The sequence below is a fragment of the Leguminivora glycinivorella genome, chromosome 2, assembly GCF_023078275.1.
Source record: "Leguminivora glycinivorella isolate SPB_JAAS2020 chromosome 2, LegGlyc_1.1, whole genome shotgun sequence".
NCBI lineage: Eukaryota > Metazoa > Arthropoda > Insecta > Lepidoptera > Tortricidae > Leguminivora > Leguminivora glycinivorella.
Genome location: NC_062972.1, coordinates 22,481,712 through 22,500,150, shown reverse-complemented (window position 1 = coordinate 22,500,150; position 18,439 = coordinate 22,481,712). Strand labels below are relative to the sequence as shown.

Below are 18,439 nucleotides of genomic sequence, written 5' to 3'. Positions count from 1 at the left end.
CGTAAAACGTTAACTGTTATTTAAGCAATTTAATAAAAATATACCTAATTACATATTTCTTTCTGACGGTTTAGCACAACTTGTATGCCAGTCTAATATATCACGCTTGATGTATAGACTCGCGCGCGACAACGCAAGCTGTGATAGACCACCGCATTATTGTCTTTTAACAATTATGTTTTTCAGTTACGTGTTATCATTATATCGCAGCCATCGTTGAATTTAAATCAACGTACACATTTAACGGATAAGGAACCATACATAACATCACAGTCACAACAAACACATTGAGCTTGACAATACAAAAAACGTGACAACAACACCTGAACTAGTATCGCTAGTTTACTCCGCACATGGCCTCACCGCCTCACGTCCAACACTTTACCCATTAGAGTAGATAAATGCAGGCATATAAGATTAATTATCTTAGCTCGCTCGCTAGGTAATCCTAGCGATATTTCGCCGTGAGGCTGCGGTCACAGCATACTTTGAAGCGCGCGGTTGTTCTATGCGATAGACTCAGTGCTGAACGTGTAGGAATAGTATGTTTTTTTCCAAGTTACTAAATTCGAAAGTCGAAATATTCAATAGAAAAATGGACGACTAACAATTGAATAGGACGAATTTAATAACTTGACCAAAGGAATTGGACTACCCAATACGACACCACATGCACGCACGATTGACGCTGCTATTATGGCACAAAACAACCGCCCGCTTTACTAAAATGAGATCGACAATGATGGGGAATGTAAAATACTTAACAAATGCACTTTACCTGTAAAATTAATTAAGTTTTAGTTATAACATTTTTAGCTAACAGTGCCAATTCAGTACTGTACGAGGGCTATTACTAGTGTGTTTTAGTGATATTATTATATGTTTATCTGTGCATTTGTGGGTCGATTTCAATTAATGTGCCCCACAAATAAAAAATATTGACTTTGGTGAAATCTGGTACATACTAAAATCGTATGACTCTTAGAACGTATTGATGGTGATATTACTTAAAAAAATCTCTATGAAACCACGATAAAAACAATAATATAAACAACAACAACATCATAACAAGTCACTTAAGTTCTGGTTATTACAAACAATGCCGGAAATATATTTGTCTAAAGAAAAATATTGTTTCGTCTAATATCTTGTTATACGTGCTTCATTTTAATAATAGATAACATGTAAGTAGGTATGTTTATTTAATAAAAAACCACAAACATAAACTTAAAAGATAAGTTATCTCTTTCTTCTATTTCATTTACCAACGGCCAAAGCGCTCTAAGCGAATATTTAGAGCGATCCATCGCGCAAAAATATGAACCAGTTTATAATAAAGGAATGATTGTATCGAAACTATACTGTTTAAACCACATACAAGAACGACCCATGCAAACAGCAGCAATATGGCTTCAATTCACACGCCAACTTTAACAATTCAGTCGTCAACTAATTTTCTACGACTACTGCATGATTAACTTTATATTGTAACAACTACGGAGCGCAGAGAAACCTCGAGAAGGTAGCACAGCCAACTAATATTACATAAGTGATATACCTACAAGTTATGTGCATGCATGGTCAAATTATTTTCATAAGATCGATGCCAAACATTTTTTTCAGTACAGATGGTGTTTTTTTTACGCACTAGTGCGAGAAGTGGTTCATTATATGGCAGGTCGAAACTTCGGAGGTCCATCTGTACTGAAAAACTTCGTTCGATACACTCGCGAAAAGGGAATTCGATACTCGTGTCGATTTAAAACACTCCCTTCGGTCGTGTTTTAATTTATCGCCACTCGTTTCGAACTTCCTCTTTTTCGCACTTGTATCGAAATGTACTATTAATACTTTGCACTTAACATGCATGACCATTACTTAGTGTTAAGTGATGATTATATTTATTTCTATATGTCTTGGGGCGGTAGTAGGACTTGCATAACGTGCATAAAAAGTTAAACTTAAAAGCTAGAAGATGCGTTACCCGTTACAAGCCACGCAGTTTCGCACTTTGGAGAAAGTCGGTAAAAACCGGCACTAAACACAGGTACGAGAAATTCCATAACACGAAAATGCATGGCGTATGCCAATAGCGGTTAAAAAATATCTTAAACAATTAAACTAAAACCTACAGTAAATAAACTCTGGATAAGAGTAACATTTCAAAAGTAAATTAATTCGTGTATAACAAATATATTTATACCCTGACTAGATTCGACTAGATCTTATTTTAAAATTCGATATCATAATTTCTAAAGACAAATTCGGAAGCCATCCTTCGGATCGTCTGAATGTACGATTGAATTACCTCATCGTCCATTTAAACGGTCCAAACCCTACACTAACCACTACTGGTGATCACAACATCAAGATTATGTATTATAGATAGAATATATAGAGTAATTATAGTTTTAAAGTGCACTAGTGATGTATTTCTGTCTCGAAATTGGGTTAAAAATTGAAAAGTGCTCTTTTCACAGGTTGCTAAAGGGAAACGTTTCTTTGTGTTAGGTCCAACAGTTCCCCATAAGCAAGGTAAGCGGCCTGCGATATTATTTTTTATCTGACATCAGAACATTTCCCAAGGGTATCTGTGTTACCATTCAGTTTTTAACCACAATGAGATATATGTTAAATAGTTCTCGGTATACCGAGTTTCCAATATTTATAGTGCTAGTGCTGATAATTCTGTTAAAACATATTATTCAGATGCTCTTCATATCGAGAGGACGGACGGTAGTCGAAGTAAGTCTATAAAATTATACAAGCACTCGATAATACTTATAAATATGTATAGCGACGATGTGAGATTCGAAGGAGATTCACTTTATTGAAGACATTTTAATATTTAAACCTTGAGGATTATTAAAAAAAGTATGGTTACAGAATTATAAATGTAGAATCGGTATAAACGAGTACCTAATATATCGGAATAATCTGTAAACTTTGGCAAGTTAATTTAGAGGTCTAACATGAGGATAGTGAGCAGATTAAGAGTTTGCAACTTTACAACTATAGGTAAAGTCTTAAGATAAAAGTCGATCATTGTAAAGATCAGCTGAGGTTTAGTATTACTTCAATATTTGAAACATTCAATTCTGCATTTTCATTAAGTATACTTTCATAACCCTCGCCACATAACTCTTGATATCTCCTTGAGATTTGTACCCTTCTTTACGGAGTTGTAGCCTATTTTTCCTTTTGACAAGAATTAAGGCACCCCGCGGCGGTACGGCCCCGCTATGTACGTTTTAATAATTTTATTGGGCCCTCGTTTGGCCTAATTTCTTACGCCAATACATCACTATAGGTTTCCATCAATAGGTCAACCAATGAACATAACCAAACAGAACATCGACAGTAAGGGCCAGTCGCACCAACCGCAACTATCCGATTGATCTACGTCAGCGGCGATTTTCCCTTAAAAAGCTCATTTATTCGGCGCGTATACTCGCATGCGATTTTAGATACATTACAGACGAAGTGGGGACCGACCGATTAATGCCGCATTTCAACGAGCGTGCGAGATGCCATACCGTCTAAATCAGCCCTGAAATGTATGGATACGTATTTGGGCATCAAACCAACCTTAAAGAGGAAAGTAGAATCAGAGCATAGTGATTTCACCATTATCACGCCTGCGCAGAGCGTGTAGCCTAGGAGAGGTCGTCGGGCGGTCACCGCACGCGGCCGGAGGGCGAGCGCAGGTGCGAGCGTATGTAGCCGGTGCGGAAGTCCATGGCGTCCCGGCTGCGGCCGGACCCGTTGTTGCCGCGCTGCCGGCGACTCCATCTGAGGGTACACAGTGTATTAGACACAGCATAAGGCAAGGAAGACTCGTAGACTATGGGCCATAGTCCAACTTCGTACATTTTATAGTTCACTTTCGAAATTCAAAATGATTGACGCGTTCGTTCACCGACGACGGTCTTGCTGCTTGCCTTTATCTGTCGCGTCGTCACTTGTTTATTATAAATTTATATTTGAGGTGTGAGAGTACCTTTTTTGTTTGAAGTTGGACTACATGGTATAAATCGGCCTCCCTGTACACTCTAATTAGAAAGGACCTGTGCCACCATGACTGTTACAAACACGAACGTTGCAAAACTAGCTGGAATGTAGCAGCTTTTTTTTTTACAAATCTTTACACTCGTGTCTTGTTCATATTTTAATACCAAAACAAAATCAACTTTGTCTCTTACTTTGTACGCTTACATTTCAGCAGAAAATTTTGGACTTTTGTCTTTATTTATGCCTCAGCCTTACTAAGATAGCGTGCTATAGGTACCTAAGTAGTCGCATAATGTAGTTGGGCCAGTTGTCGGGGAACATGACGAGCGAGAAGCCCACGCCGATCAGCACGATTCCGGCTAGCTTCATGCCTTCGAACTGCACCTGGTAGAAGGCCACATCCAATCCTGCAGAACGAAGCTAATTTTAGAAAGACATAACCTAAAAATACATGGGAATAGATGGAAAATGTATGAAAATACTTAAAAAATGCTTCTGATTAGGTTCATCTAAGATTTAGTGACTGTTTGCCTTCTCATAGAAAATACATCTTTGTACGCCTTTGTACATAACCATTATAATCATTCACTGTACTTCTAATTTGTTCTGTGGGATAAAGTGATTACTACTACTACTACATCTTAAACAACATTTAAGTTCTAAATCCATCAACCTACACAAAATAAGTGTTTTAAACTTTTATAAGGCTGACGGAATTTGTTTTTTTTTTTTTTTTTTCATTTATATTAACAAAGGATTAGATTTAGATTTCTTTATTTCATGATAAAAATTACACTATAAATTTGCTACATGTCAAAATTATGTTTATCTTCTCATCCTGATCGTCAAAAAGGGTCGTGCATAATCTTTAAACCCTACATAAAGGTCTATGTCTCCCAAATCAAAATACAGGAAGCAGTGTGAATTTCACGAAAGTTATTCAAGAAAACTATTAAAAACTAAGGATCGTCATTTACAAAGAAAGAAAGCCGCTGGAATTAATTGGTACTTGATTTTGGACTTTATTTCAAAATCATAAAGTTCGATTTTAACATAACGTCAGAAACTCTTTAACATTTTATTAAGGGGCTAAGAGGATGTTAAATACTTACCAGCTGAGACTGGAACAGCAGTGATGAGAGCGAGTGAGACAAAAATGTTGTACGTCACGATATTACCAAACTGGAACACTAGATGGAAAACTGCAACAAAGACAGAAACCTAATCATATTTCGCAAAAAGCTCGATTTGCACGATGTGATAACTCGAATGCGAGTTTCATTACATTGCGGTATTTGATTGGTGTACTGAATTGCAGGTAAGCTAAACAGGCCGCATAGAAACCGCATGTGAGTTTGCGCGCCGTCTTAATGAACCTTAACGCAATGGCTACTTCATATCGAATTTGGCACAATAAATGATTGGCTTCTGTAGTATTTGACATTAAAAAAAACAATATTTACAGATTTTGGGTATTAAAAGTGTATCATACACTACGTATTTTCGATGTGTGTAATTTTTTTTATGTTGGCCACCGAAAACGCTATCAGCGATGTAGTGAGTTAGTGACGTCATCGAATTCGAACTTACTTCATGTCAAAACAATCACTGACATAATGAACTTTATGCCCCATTTAAAAGTCAGAAATTGTTGTTTTCGAGTAGAATGATCTGATACACTGATCTGATCTGATGACTGTGTTGTTTTCGCCTGATTACGTAAAAGTATACTTAAAAATATTTTTTGTTCTTTTTAAATAAAATATGGTAATATTTTATTTCGGTTAAATGGACAGTTAAGTACTTAATCATATAAGACAGACTTTAAAAAAGGGTCAAGTAGCCTATTCGACGACTTCGAAGTCGAATCCAACCAAATCGGTGATAGAGTCCCTGTCAAATCTCGACTGATGCAATGTTTACTGTAATGCATAAACTATCTTGCTATGTATAACTTACGTAGGGGTTAAGCAAATTATAAGCGTGTTACGTGAAGAGTTACGTGACAGTCAAGACCTATAAGTCCGCGACAGACGGAAGCATCCGCCGGGTAACGAGCGCACGCAAGGTAACATCCGAGAACTAATCTCGACAACAATCTATGTCTTAAGGGCTTGTGCGTCAACAATAGTAACATTTAGTAACGCTTCCTTAGAGTTGATATTTAAATGTCGCATTGAAATGTTGTATTGTAAGGAATTTCTCTTTATTATTGAAATAATACACTTTGCTACGCATTTCGTAGTTCAGTAGAACTTGTAAAAGAAAAACATGATTTAAATTCATTATTGTTTGAGAAGCAACATAATACTGTTAGGCAGTCATATTCAGCCAAATATTTATATACTTTTTACCCAACTGTGCGACCCGAAGGAGGCCAACGTGTCATCGATCATCTATAAACTTTCCTATAGCGTAAATAGTCATACAAACACGATGATGTTCACCTCTCCCATAGTACAGACACTCACCCAACAGCGCGAGGCTAGCGCCAAAAGGTGGAGCCAGGGCATTTGGTGCGACGGGGACGGCAGCATCTCGGAGCCCGTGAGGTAGAGTGCGAGGCATACAGGCCACAGCAGGGACGCGCTCACGATGCCCAGGATGGAGAAGAACAACGCGCGCTGGCCGGTGTTCACCTCTCCCATTACTTTACGGAACAGCACCTGAGTATGTACAACTTTGTGAATAAACAGGTCAGCGTAGAAAGACAATGAAGCTTCGCGAGGTAATTGCTGCGGGATGTAGCCCTAGCCGTGATGTGTAGATTAGCCTCGCAGGGGGCAGTTGGCCGATAGCCACGCTGTATGAATATGAACTGACTCAATCAAGTCAATTTAAACTATTCCAATAGGTATCAGTGGTATCACATTGATCGAATCCAAAAAGGTTCATTTGTCTCCTAATTACTGATGTGCTGACGGAAAGTTTCCAAAATTCTGAAATTTTCACATAAGAAAGCTATGGAAATTTCCCATACTTTGTATGGACAATTGTATCGATGGAAACTTTCCATTTCATAAATTTAAATTCCCTTTAGTTTTCGTAAAAGTTTCGTGAATTTTTCAAGAAATTTAAAATTTTTTGGAAAGTTTCCGCAACTTGCACATCACTACTCCTAATGTAGCAATATCAAAACAATTTTCGACATGTAAGAAGTGTATAAATGCTTGATCAAAACTCTGGTCACTGCATTATTAATTTATTACATATACAGTAGGTGAGCTTCAGTACACAAAGGACTTAAAAGATGTCTAAGATTTACCTTAAAGATAGCAAAACCGGCCGCGGCGCACGCGGCGAGTACAACCCCGCCAAGTGTGGAGCTGCCTGTTATGCCGTCCATGTACGCGAGTAACGCTATTCCCGTGTCGCACAGAATAGCCGCCACAATCTGTTAGGCAATAATTAAACATGTACATATTCCAATGACATTTTTCATTAATACCTTGTCATTTGAATTAATTGCCATAGTTGGTAATAGCAGAAAACCAACATTTTGGAGATTTTGTGGGTTGTAATTATTAATGTAATTTAGAAATTACAACCCTGTTAAAACTATGATTTAAAAACATCTTATTCTTACAGCTACAGCTATTTTTTCTATGGATTTACTATTACCTGTCTTGGTCTATATTAATTTCATTACACACTGATCGAATCAAACACTCATAATTTTTAGAACTAAACGGGACTTAAACGCGTGAAAATTATACGGATTGAAGCCCAATGGAGATTTGGAGAAGAAACCAACATTTTGGAGATTTTGTGGGTTGTAATTATTAATGTAATTTAGAAATTACAACAAATCCCTGTTAAAACTATGATTTTTTTTTTTTTTATTATAAATGGGCTTACTCTTGACCACAGACTAGCCAAAGGCAAAGACGTGGCCTACGATGGAGTGAGCTCGCCCAGAAGATGCCTGTTCACTCTTGATTTGAAGGTTGCCGGGTTATATGAGCTCGGAAATATAGCCGCCGGCAAGGAATTCCACTCCTTGGCAGTGCGCATAAGAAAAGAAGAAGCAAAGCGCTTCGTGCGGATTGATGATTTAAAAACATCTTATTCTTACAGCTACAGCTATTTTTTCTATGGATTTACTATAACCTGTCTTGGTCTATATTAATTTCATTACATACTGATCAAATCAAACACTCATAATTATTAGAACTAAACGGGACTTAAACGCGTGAAAATTATACAGATTGAAGCCCAATGGAGATTTGGAGAATTATATTTTTTTGTAAAGCAGATTATTAAACAAAAGATCTGTTTTGTTTGTATACATGATAGTTGCATAAGTTTAACACTTACCCTAACACCAACAAACTGTTCATGCAATATGACCCAGGACAACAGATAGATGCATGAGACATTGGTGGCAAACAGAGCCACCACATCTGTGCAGAGCAGGATCTTCAAGGAGTAGGTGTACATGTAGATGGTCACCACCCACAGCAGACAGAACAGCCCACAGCGGCTGATGAAGCGAGCTGGTAAAGAAATTAAAATTATGTCCACACAGGGCGAGGCATGTCGCGAGGCAATGTGCTTGCGCGACAAACGGCTGGGCCCAGGCTGGTTGCTCGGCAGAATAAAACGTCTAGACTGAATGTTTGCCATGCGAGAACATTTCCTCGCCACATGCGTGGTTCTGTGTGGTTCTGGCTTTTAATGCAAGTGGAAATAAAAAGTGTTTAGCCTTCAAAACAGATTATGAGATTCTTCTTTTTCTTTATTCAGAGTTCTAAAAATTAATTTATGGAAGTTAGGTAACAATGAAAGTGATATTCAATTCCTTCAAATCCTCAAAATGAAGTTTGATGAAAGTAGAGAGTAAAATTGCATGCAGGTATAAAATATTTACCAAAAGTGAATCCCTTTTCTCTGAAGTCTCTGAAGGCATCATAGACTATGTCATTGGCAGACTTGCACTTGTTGTGAATGAGCATCACTATCATGTAGATTGGGTAGAACAGGATGAGCCAGTTGGTACTGAACCAGGCAGTGAAGAATGGGGCATTGTACAGATTGAGGTTCTGAAAAAAAAAGTTTGCGAGTGTGTACACAAAATGATAAATTTATTACTAGTTGAAAAATTATTTATTAATCCTCACACAATATTATTATATAAGGCAATTTAGTAACCTGCTTAAGATTACAGTATCTTAATTGCACAACTCAAAAAACTTGTACAGAAACAAAGACTGGATTAGAGGTAAAAACAGGAGATCTTAGAGTGATCTCTTTGAGACTACCTAACATTCAAGTGTTAACCTATCCAAACCATTCAATTGGTACCACTTTTGATTTTTATTAACCTAATCAAAAATAAAGTATAAAGCATATAAAAATGTAAACTAGGGTGGAGCGAAAAAACACTTTTCTGGAATTAGCAAACCTAATAGTTATCAATCAATGCCCCTTAGTCTATGATGCCTTTGTGCAAATTTTCAGCTTTTTAAATCAACATCTTCTGCCTCCGCATTAGGGTTGAAATTTTGAAAATCTCATACAAACCTAAAAATTCAACTTTCAGATAAAAAAAAAATCGGCAGTATTATGTTTAGTATATGTTATTGATACATATCATTATGAGAAACTACAAAAAGTTGCGAAAATAGCGTCAAGAATCGCTAAGTTTGTCTAGTTTCAGTACATTCGCCAAAATAGCCGCTAAAATACTGAAAATTGGCGATTTTTTAACGCTATTTTCGCAATTTTTGGTAGTTTCTTGTAATAATATGTATCAATAATGTATACTGAACATAATACTGCCGAAAAACATTTTTTATCTAAAAGTTGAATTTTCAGGTTTTTATGAGATTTTCAAAATTTCAAACCTAATGCGGAGGCAGAAGATGTTGATTTAAAAAGCTGAAAATTTGCACAAAGGCTTCATAGACTAAGGGGCATTGATTGATAACTATTAGGTTTGCTAATTCCACAAAAGAATGTAAACCTTTCCCTCATTCACAACTTTCATACATTATATCACACCATAATAATATATATTGGATTCCTTACTTGATTTTGGGGCTTAGCAGTATTGTTGAAGGTCTCAGTTGTCTCAGTGCTAGTGGGATAGATTACAGGCGGGTAAGTCTCCAGGTACATGTGCTTGATGCAGTGAGTTGATGTCACCCAGGAGGTAGTGAGGACCAGGGTGACACAAATGCCATAGTAGATCTGCAACAATGGTTGACAAGTTATAGAATAATTATTTAGTTCACAAAATACCACTAAACATAGGGATTGGGTTAGGTAATGGTATTCACTCCATACTGGTATTAATCTATTTTTATTGTTTGTGGATTAATTAAAATCACTTTTATGGAGGAAGAACTGTATTTTTCAAAGTAATTTACAATTCATTATTACAGAGCAGTTTAATACACGGGAATTCTTGAAAGAGAAGTGAGAGAGAGTGTGTAGATGAATGGAATTATATAAAACTATTCATTCAACTTATATGTGTGTTTAGTAAAACGTCCCACTTTGTTGGTTAACATTAATGCGAGATTTACTTGTATCTTCATATGAATAAACTGAAAAAGCGGCTTTTATAGCAATCAACAAAGTGGGATGTTTTCCCGTGCACACTCAATTATGGTTTTGTTCAGTAACATATATTATTTGCTACTTAATGTTTAATGGGACAATCTGATACTTTGCATAACATGATCCATTTATACACAAACAGAATAAAATAATTCATTCATAATATGATTTGTTTTAAGGCGAATTTTGAAACTATAGGTTTCAAGTCCAGGTAAAGTGTTTTTTAAAACAAGATAAATTTATCAATATTTGTAACAAACAAAACAGTAACATAATTACAAGTTGTCAAGAAAATTAGTTAGAATCGGGTACCTTTTTAGCAAACTTTGAGCAGCAAGATCTTGGGCATTTCTTCTCCCGCAGCTGTCGCTCTTCATCTTGACTGCTAGCTGCAGATTCACTAAAGGCTTGCTGCAGGGACGGCTGCGTCGTCAGTGGCGGTGCAGACACTGCGGACGACACGGACGTCTGCGGCGTTAGAGGCGCCCGAGGGCTCAGTGGCGTAGGGGGTCCATTCGGAAGCTCACGATCACCTTCACCCCCTCGTTCAGTCTCCACTTCCTCACTTGTTATTATCACAGAAGGAGCACGAACTCGTTTAGGATTGAAAATAGTCGGCAGGTCTCCATCCCTTGCCATGTTGCTAAGTAACACTACGGAGACGACATTTCAAACACCATCACTAAACAATTATAAATAAAACTGGTATAGATTTATAATTATTCGCAGTAAAAGGCCATGATTAAATTACTGGCAGTAGTGTCGTTACATGATTGTTTACATAAAAACAGTTTTTATTGAGTGTTATTGTCACATATAAATCGTCAGTTTCACTTCTTAGAACGTAAATCTATTTATATTCAATTTATAAAATATCACTTCCATTCAAATTACTTTTATTTTGAGAAATATTTTTTTACACATTCTCACCGTACATTCTAATCATTTTCTCATATGGTAACTCCCCTTGTAACAAGTTCGAGAAGATGAAAATCAACAAAATTCTGTAGCAATTGAAAGCGCTTTGTATAATATCCAATTTAAACAGTAAAGTAAATTAAATTTTATGATAGAAAATAATATTATTGTGATGAAATAAATTGAAATATCTCCACGAGACTACTGAATTTATTTAGCAAAAAAAAAAATCCCTTATAAATTTTATTTCCATTTGTAATATAAAACGTAACCTAACCTATAAATAATATTTTTTGAAGAACTATTATTATTTATTTTTACATAAATCATATTTTACTTTATAGTTTTGTGTGTTTTTAAATTTCTAAAAATAAAACTCACAATCTTAATTTTTAACACTGAATAAATGATAGCGGCAGAATAGCTCAAAATTAAAGTCTAATATATTTTTTTAATCATTTCACATTTTTGACTGTAGGGGGCAGCATGAAAAAATTCAGCATTTTTCCGCCAGAGGGAGATAATTGCTAGCCTACTTGAAGCATCCGGGACGAACTCGGTAGTAGACATGGCGGGTATCAACCTGGCTAAATGACGAAATAAATTTTGTTTGCTAATATAAGAACGTGTTAATTTCGTAGGAAAAGTGTTGATACTGAAAGACTAATTAAGTTATATTGGATTAGGACAAAAATGCAGAATGTTGGACAGTCTGAAAACCGTAATATCGATAAGGTGAATGTGCAACTTGATGTGGTAAAATCGTCCACTCCTCAGAGTTCGGCTTCGAGTCCGGCCAAATCTGAAACCGAAACGTATTCAGGTGCGCCTGCCAAATACATGACGGACTCTTCTGAAAGCGAGGATGACTCTGTATCCGAGGTAAAACGTGTTTTGTTTTCGGTAGAGGCGGTGGCAGTAGGGAATGTAACTATCTGTACCGCTCTAAACTGCAAGCAAGGGACATCTTGTACATGTCTGGTCATCCAATTTCTTTTCTCTCGAAATCTAATTATCTCAATAACATTTATTTCCAATCACGTGTAGCACGCTACAATGAGATAATCCATTTCTTATTCCCAACAGAGTCGTCGCTTGCCAAATATTCCGTAAAACGTCAGAAAGTTCTAAGTACATACGTACTACTGAGTAATGCATGAAATTATTTATGCCAGCCGCTCCTAGACACTATTCAATTGATTCTGTTTAATTATACAATATTAGCGAATTATATCGCCGTAAGGTTCTTTTCATTGTCTATTTGTGTTTTGGAGGTTTGAAGTATGGTGGCCATGTTTCTCGAATCACATGCATTTATTCATTGTGAACGACTTCATTTTTGTGTTTTAGTGACGTTATTTCCCCGCGTTTAGGAGAATTATATAATTTAAGAATGAATTGGACACAAACATCGATAATGGTGGTATGTTTTGTATCGATACGCGCACACGTCTCGTATAGAACGCCTACTAGTATTCGCGCAAAATAATGGTTGTTGGTGAATTGCAAGGACCATCCATAGTAAATAAACGCTGTAAGCTCGTCCCTAAGCACCACATGTCAGTGTGTCTCACATTTTTCTCGTTGGTGTTATAGATCTTGCTGGCTTGTTTGTGCCTTAGCAGGCCAGACCTGTTGGTAAGTGGAAGACAACCTGAGTGAGTGCCTTCAATCGCTGTTTCCGTGCAGAGTGACTTACTGTTAACCTGCATAATGTGTGTGCAATGGACACTTACATGTCGGATAATGTTTTTGTTTTCTTTATGTTGAATGGTCCTTGTGATTCTAACATAATGTTTGTGGTTTGCATCTATCCAACTGTAATGCCGATGTTAATGTGCTAACATTACTAACTGCTCACCTGTGTCCTTTTGTGTCTGAGCTATTTATAATTGGGTCAACTACCGTCTGTACAAATGCCAAAGCTATGGGTTTAATCTGTAGTACTGTAGTAATAACCTATAATGTTCATAACTAATATTTAGACAAAAGGTAAATATACAGCAAGTTGTACAAGTAGTGATTGAGTTCAGAAATTAATGTGTAAAACCCCATAAACTGCCTCGCTTAGTGCTTTGTACTGCACTATATTGCCTGGGCTAAACAAGCAGTATAGTATTCTGGTCAATTTGTGTAAAAATGCCTTTTACTAAAAGATTTTTATGATAAAATACCAACATGTCATGGTGTTTCAGTCAGTCTTAGTACAAAAAAATTGGGTCCACTGAAGTAGCATGCCAAATATGATTGTTTCTGAGAGAATATAATGCTAAAAGATTATGCACTATGTATGTTTAGGTATAAACAAACCAAACCATGTGACTGCTTATTTGGCTAATAGCATCAACAAACCAAGATTCTTTCCAGGTAACATTTAGGCTGTAGTTTCCCCTGAAACAATTCTATAAACATTTGGACTGACCAAATTCTTATATTATTGTGCTAATATATAGGTCAAAATGGATGTTGCACTGTAAATAACAAAATAATTTAGCTATCTGGTAGTTTGGAATCCAGCTGAGTAAATATATGTTACTGTAGACATGACCTTGGATGTGTTATGCTATAGATTTTGAAAAAAAAATGTCCCTGTACAGGTCACCCTCAGTCATCTGTGCCTGTAATTATATATATTTTTATAAAAGCAGTACTTTTAAAAAACCTGCATTATTTACATACAAAAATTGTTGATCTAATTGTTTTGTTTGATATAATGATATAATTTCCTTTAACACTTTTGTGATGCAGCTAAAGCGTAGCATACAAAAACCTAACCTCACAAATCCATTATAATATTATGAAAGCACCATCGCTTTCATGTCTTCCTTAATTAATGTTTTGTAATAACTTTATTAAGGGAGTTAAAATTAATCATATTGAATATCTCATCTATTAAAAATATGGCAAACAATCTAAAAGGCAAAGGAGAAATGTTATTAAAAATATACCAACAACATGACAGTATGACTATTATTATAGCAGTGCTGGTGGAAAGGTCATTGACACTGTATTTGTGTAGCACTCTTTTATGATGAATAACTAAAAGGTTATTGAAAGCTTAACATGGATATGTACATTAATGATATTCAACCAATAAATTACACATGTGTTTACAATTTTACATTTTGTTCCAAATATATCACACAAGAGCGACATTTTTTAATATAAAGATAGATGATGATGAGTCTCCAAACCCCACATAGCGGCAAGCCAAGTCATCTGAATTCTGAACATCTTTTGTTAACAAGATTGCAAATTCTGGAATATCAGTCTAATGGTATGAATTGTCAATAGAAGACACCCATTACTAGAGTAAGATAAATTGGAAGATTCTGAACAGTAGCACATTCCTTATTGAATTTGTAACACCTCATATTAATTTTTATGATTAGAAGCTTCAGCACCTGTTGTATCTCTGACGGTGCACCCTTACAACGAAAGTCTTGCATAAGTTAGTTGCAAAACTTTAGAGAATTAAGCTTTTGTAACCCCAAACTTAGCGCCTTGTACAGCTGAGCGTATCTGTGTCTATGTCAACATTATTTTAGTTAGAAAAGACAAATGTTTACCTATTAAATAATTTTCATTTCCATTAGCTTTAAATAATTTTTTGACACTACAGATTTTAATACTTTCTTATTTATTCTTTGGTTTATTGTTTTATTTTTAATGGTAAATGTAATAAAACTTAATTTGTTACCGAATTACAGATTCAGATCCATGCAAGAGCATAAAATAATTAAAAATATTTGACTCCTTCAGGGTTAAAGAAAAATTGGAGCAAAGGCCTGTTTTCAACATCTAGGTCGGGCTTGAAACTGCATTTTTTTTTAGCCCAGAAGCAGACCAATATTTTTAACCAATTTATAATCTTTTTATAGGATTGAATCGTGTATTTAAGTAACTTCGTTTTACTAGATTGTCCTATTAACAATAAAATAATACACCAAAGAATGGAAAAGAACAAAAAAGGGTATTTTTATATAAAGAAAACGCCGCTTCCTAACCTTGCATCTAGGTCCTGTTTAAAAAACGTTTATTTTTATTTTTAACTAAAAGTTGCTAACTGAGTATGTGTTGGCAGGCGGAGATGGAGGAAGAAGGTGCAGGTGCGGAGTCATCTAAGTTCCTACTGTCCCACGACGACCCGGAGCGGGCCGTCGACCCTGAGATGCAGGCGAGACTCGAGGCACTCCTTGAAGCAGCAGGTTAGTATCCAACTAGTTTTCTATACAGTGACTGTCTTTATACAAACAGGAGTGATTGGGACTGTAAGTTGTAAACCGCAACTCATCTATCACACAGACTGTTTGAGAATTATTTTTATTTGTAGAAATAACTTCTCAGAAGGCAGAAGGAAGGTCAAGAATGTTTCTGATAAAAGAGAATTCAATAGAAATGCAGTTAATGTAAACAATCTCATTTACCTTCACTTCTTCATAATCTCGTATATTTTAGGAAGGAAAACGTTATCCTCATACTTATAGTTATTTGTTATACAAGGGGGCAAAGTAGTATTTTAACACACGAAAAGTAAATTAAATTTGCACCCGAGTGTAACACAAAACTTTTCCCCTCACTATAGCGAGGAAACTACAACATAAAAATTTGCGTTTATCACTGCTTTCAGTAGTTACAGGTGGTAAATCATCTTAATTACTAGATTCACCTACTTTTATCAATTTTAAAGCAGTTAATTTGACTTTATTCAAGGTAAAATTACTTTACCCACTAGTGGATAAAATGCGATTTTACCCGCTGGTATTAAAGGACAAAACACGTGTTTCCGAGCTAGTGAGGGGAAAATATTTGATTTATATCAATTTCTAGTTCATTCGTAGTTTTAATGACTACGGAACCCTAAAAACCTAGGCGTAAAATGTTCGCCTAATTTGGTTAATCAATTGTTAAGATGAATGTTTACAATTTCTAAGTTCACTTATGTTAAATTAAGAACGACCATAATGGCCACCCTACTGTGAGCGACAATTGTCATAAATTCCACTGAGCAAAAAAAGTGTTTAATGAGTTCATTCATTTTTAGTGAATTATGGTGCTAGTAATTTATTTATATGTTTCGATGGTATTGAAGTATTCAACGCGGGAATGCTACTCTAAAGATATGTATTCATTTTTGCCTTATTACAGTGGTCTTAGTTGCAAAAAGTTGATGGGGACACGGCTGAGTTAAGATAAAAATCTAGTCATGAATGTTAACACTGCACTGTTTCTATCCGGCGTATTCCCATCACTTGAAAAGCGTTGGCGAACTTCCGCTTCCAGTGACTGCCTACATAGTACACCACTGTACAATAATATTGGTTAAAGTTATCAATCGGTTCGTCAGCCCTCGGTATGCGATTGGAATGGCTTGATTCCACGTCACATTTAAAGCAGAAGCGGCGCCGGTAGCTTGATGCGGGCGAGGGCTTTAAGTTACGAACTTTTATCTGTTAATGTTGTCATCCCTTCCTGTCTGTTTATAACGAAGTTTCTAAATGTTCCGTATTTTATAATCTATTCCAATTTCCCCTCTACAATATATTAAACAAATAAAATGTCTACTTTTCAGTTCATATCTGATGGAAGTTATCGAAGTTATAATATAGCAGGAAAGAAAAGTGTTTGTGCCTGTAACTCGTTAAAACAAGAAATCAAAACAAAATAATGTTTTGCCAATTTTTTATTTTATTTTATACAAGCTTTTATCGCTTATACGACCTTGACCCGAACATACCTACATTTTTTTATAATGTTCGTCTATCGGTAAAGGATAAGGTGGACTCAGGTCATGCAGGTTGTGCGCACTTCCCGGAATGTATCCGATAAAACACCGATAGTAAATCGACCCGACAGCGATGTTTAAGGCTCTAACTTTGACATGACAGATGGGTCATCGCCGCTGTCACCTTCAAAAAGTCTACCGCTACAAGTTTCAACTTTACCCATACAAATCAAAATCTAATTAAGGTTCCTTTGCATTCTAGTCTAATAATCCCTAAATCGGTACGACTTCCGCCATATCTACTCGTTTAGGCCACGCCTCCCCATAGCAATTGATATGGACGGGCACCTTGCATCGCTGACGCCACGAGTGCCACGACCGTCCAGCAAGTCCTAATTCACAAAACATGGCCATTGCTGCGTAGTATACTTTCAACATATGTAACTTGTAGCTCGTAAATTACTCATAACTAAAGATCTCTTTATACTCGCCCCTCTATGGCAATGCAAGGATAACACTAAATAAAAACCCAGATGTTCTTTACAGTAGCCAACGGACATATTAAACGACTAGACAATGATAAATGCAATTCTTTTTAAAGTAATTTGTACGACGAATGCATAACTTGACGCCGCCTTGACCTTTAAATGCAACTTACATTCACCGAATCAATATTTTTATATCACATAAAGACTAGATAGAACCTTTCTAAACCTTTAGTATAACTAGGCGTAGTTTATTTTTAAATAGGTGTTCGTGTTTCTTATTTATTTAATTGACTACATAGTTAGGTGTGGGCGTGCCTCATATCTGAGCATTTTCAGAATTTGGGACCCCCCCAATTAGCGTAAGTCGTTAACAAAAATTAACTCACTGTCAGTTTTGTGACGATAATTAAGCATGAAATTTCAATAAGAATATTGTTTTTTGTGTTAATTACATAAACTTTAAGCGATAATCTACATTCAGAATGTAGAAAAAAAGTTATTTTTTAGCCAGATTTTATGCTTAATTGTCGTCACAAAACTGACAGCGAGTTATTTTTTGTTAACAACTTGCGCTAATTGAGGGGACCCAAATTCTGATATTGCCCATCTGTTATGCGTTTGCCCAACTATCCCTTATTTTGATAAGACTCGTATTCATACACGTATACTAATGGAATACTTTCAAGATGGGCTGGCGTCATATTGCCAGATCAAGTATCGATGTCCACCAATC

General features: G+C 36.0%; 2 protein-coding genes across 13 annotated transcripts in view; one reads left to right on the top strand and one right to left on the bottom strand.

Annotated features, from left to right (window-relative positions):
* Positions 1-1,734: 1,734 nt before the first annotated feature.
* LOC125241498 (putative thiamine transporter SLC35F3) lies at positions 1,735-11,416 on the bottom strand. The gene is made up of 9 exons (XM_048150019.1): positions 10,888-11,416; positions 10,042-10,203; positions 8,882-9,053; positions 8,329-8,507; positions 7,277-7,405; positions 6,479-6,677; positions 5,124-5,213; positions 4,289-4,418; positions 1,735-3,792 (listed from the first exon to the last, which is right to left on the bottom strand). The coding sequence occupies exons 1-9, from the start codon at positions 11,212-11,214 to the stop codon at positions 3,678-3,680; spliced, it is 1,503 nt and encodes a 500-aa protein (XP_048005976.1). The 5' UTR covers positions 11,215-11,416; the 3' UTR covers positions 1,735-3,677.
* A 628-nt stretch (positions 11,417-12,044) lies between these two features.
* The window catches only part of LOC125235499 (ankyrin repeat domain-containing protein 17-like), a 49,819-nt gene continuing 43,424 nt past the window's right edge, over positions 12,045-18,439 (top strand). For 10 of the 12 annotated variants that reach the window (XM_048142106.1, XM_048142137.1, XM_048142130.1 and 7 more), the window contains exons 1-3: positions 12,045-12,375; positions 13,090-13,131; positions 15,578-15,701. In XM_048142106.1, the coding sequence (XP_047998063.1) occupies positions 12,187-12,375; positions 13,090-13,131; positions 15,578-15,701 (355 nt within the window). In that variant the 5' untranslated portion in view covers positions 12,045-12,186. Of the gene's footprint in view, positions 12,376-13,089; positions 13,132-14,751; positions 14,771-15,577; positions 15,702-18,439 lie in introns of those variants that run through there. The other 2 variants (XM_048142122.1, XM_048142151.1) reach the window with 2 other exon arrangements.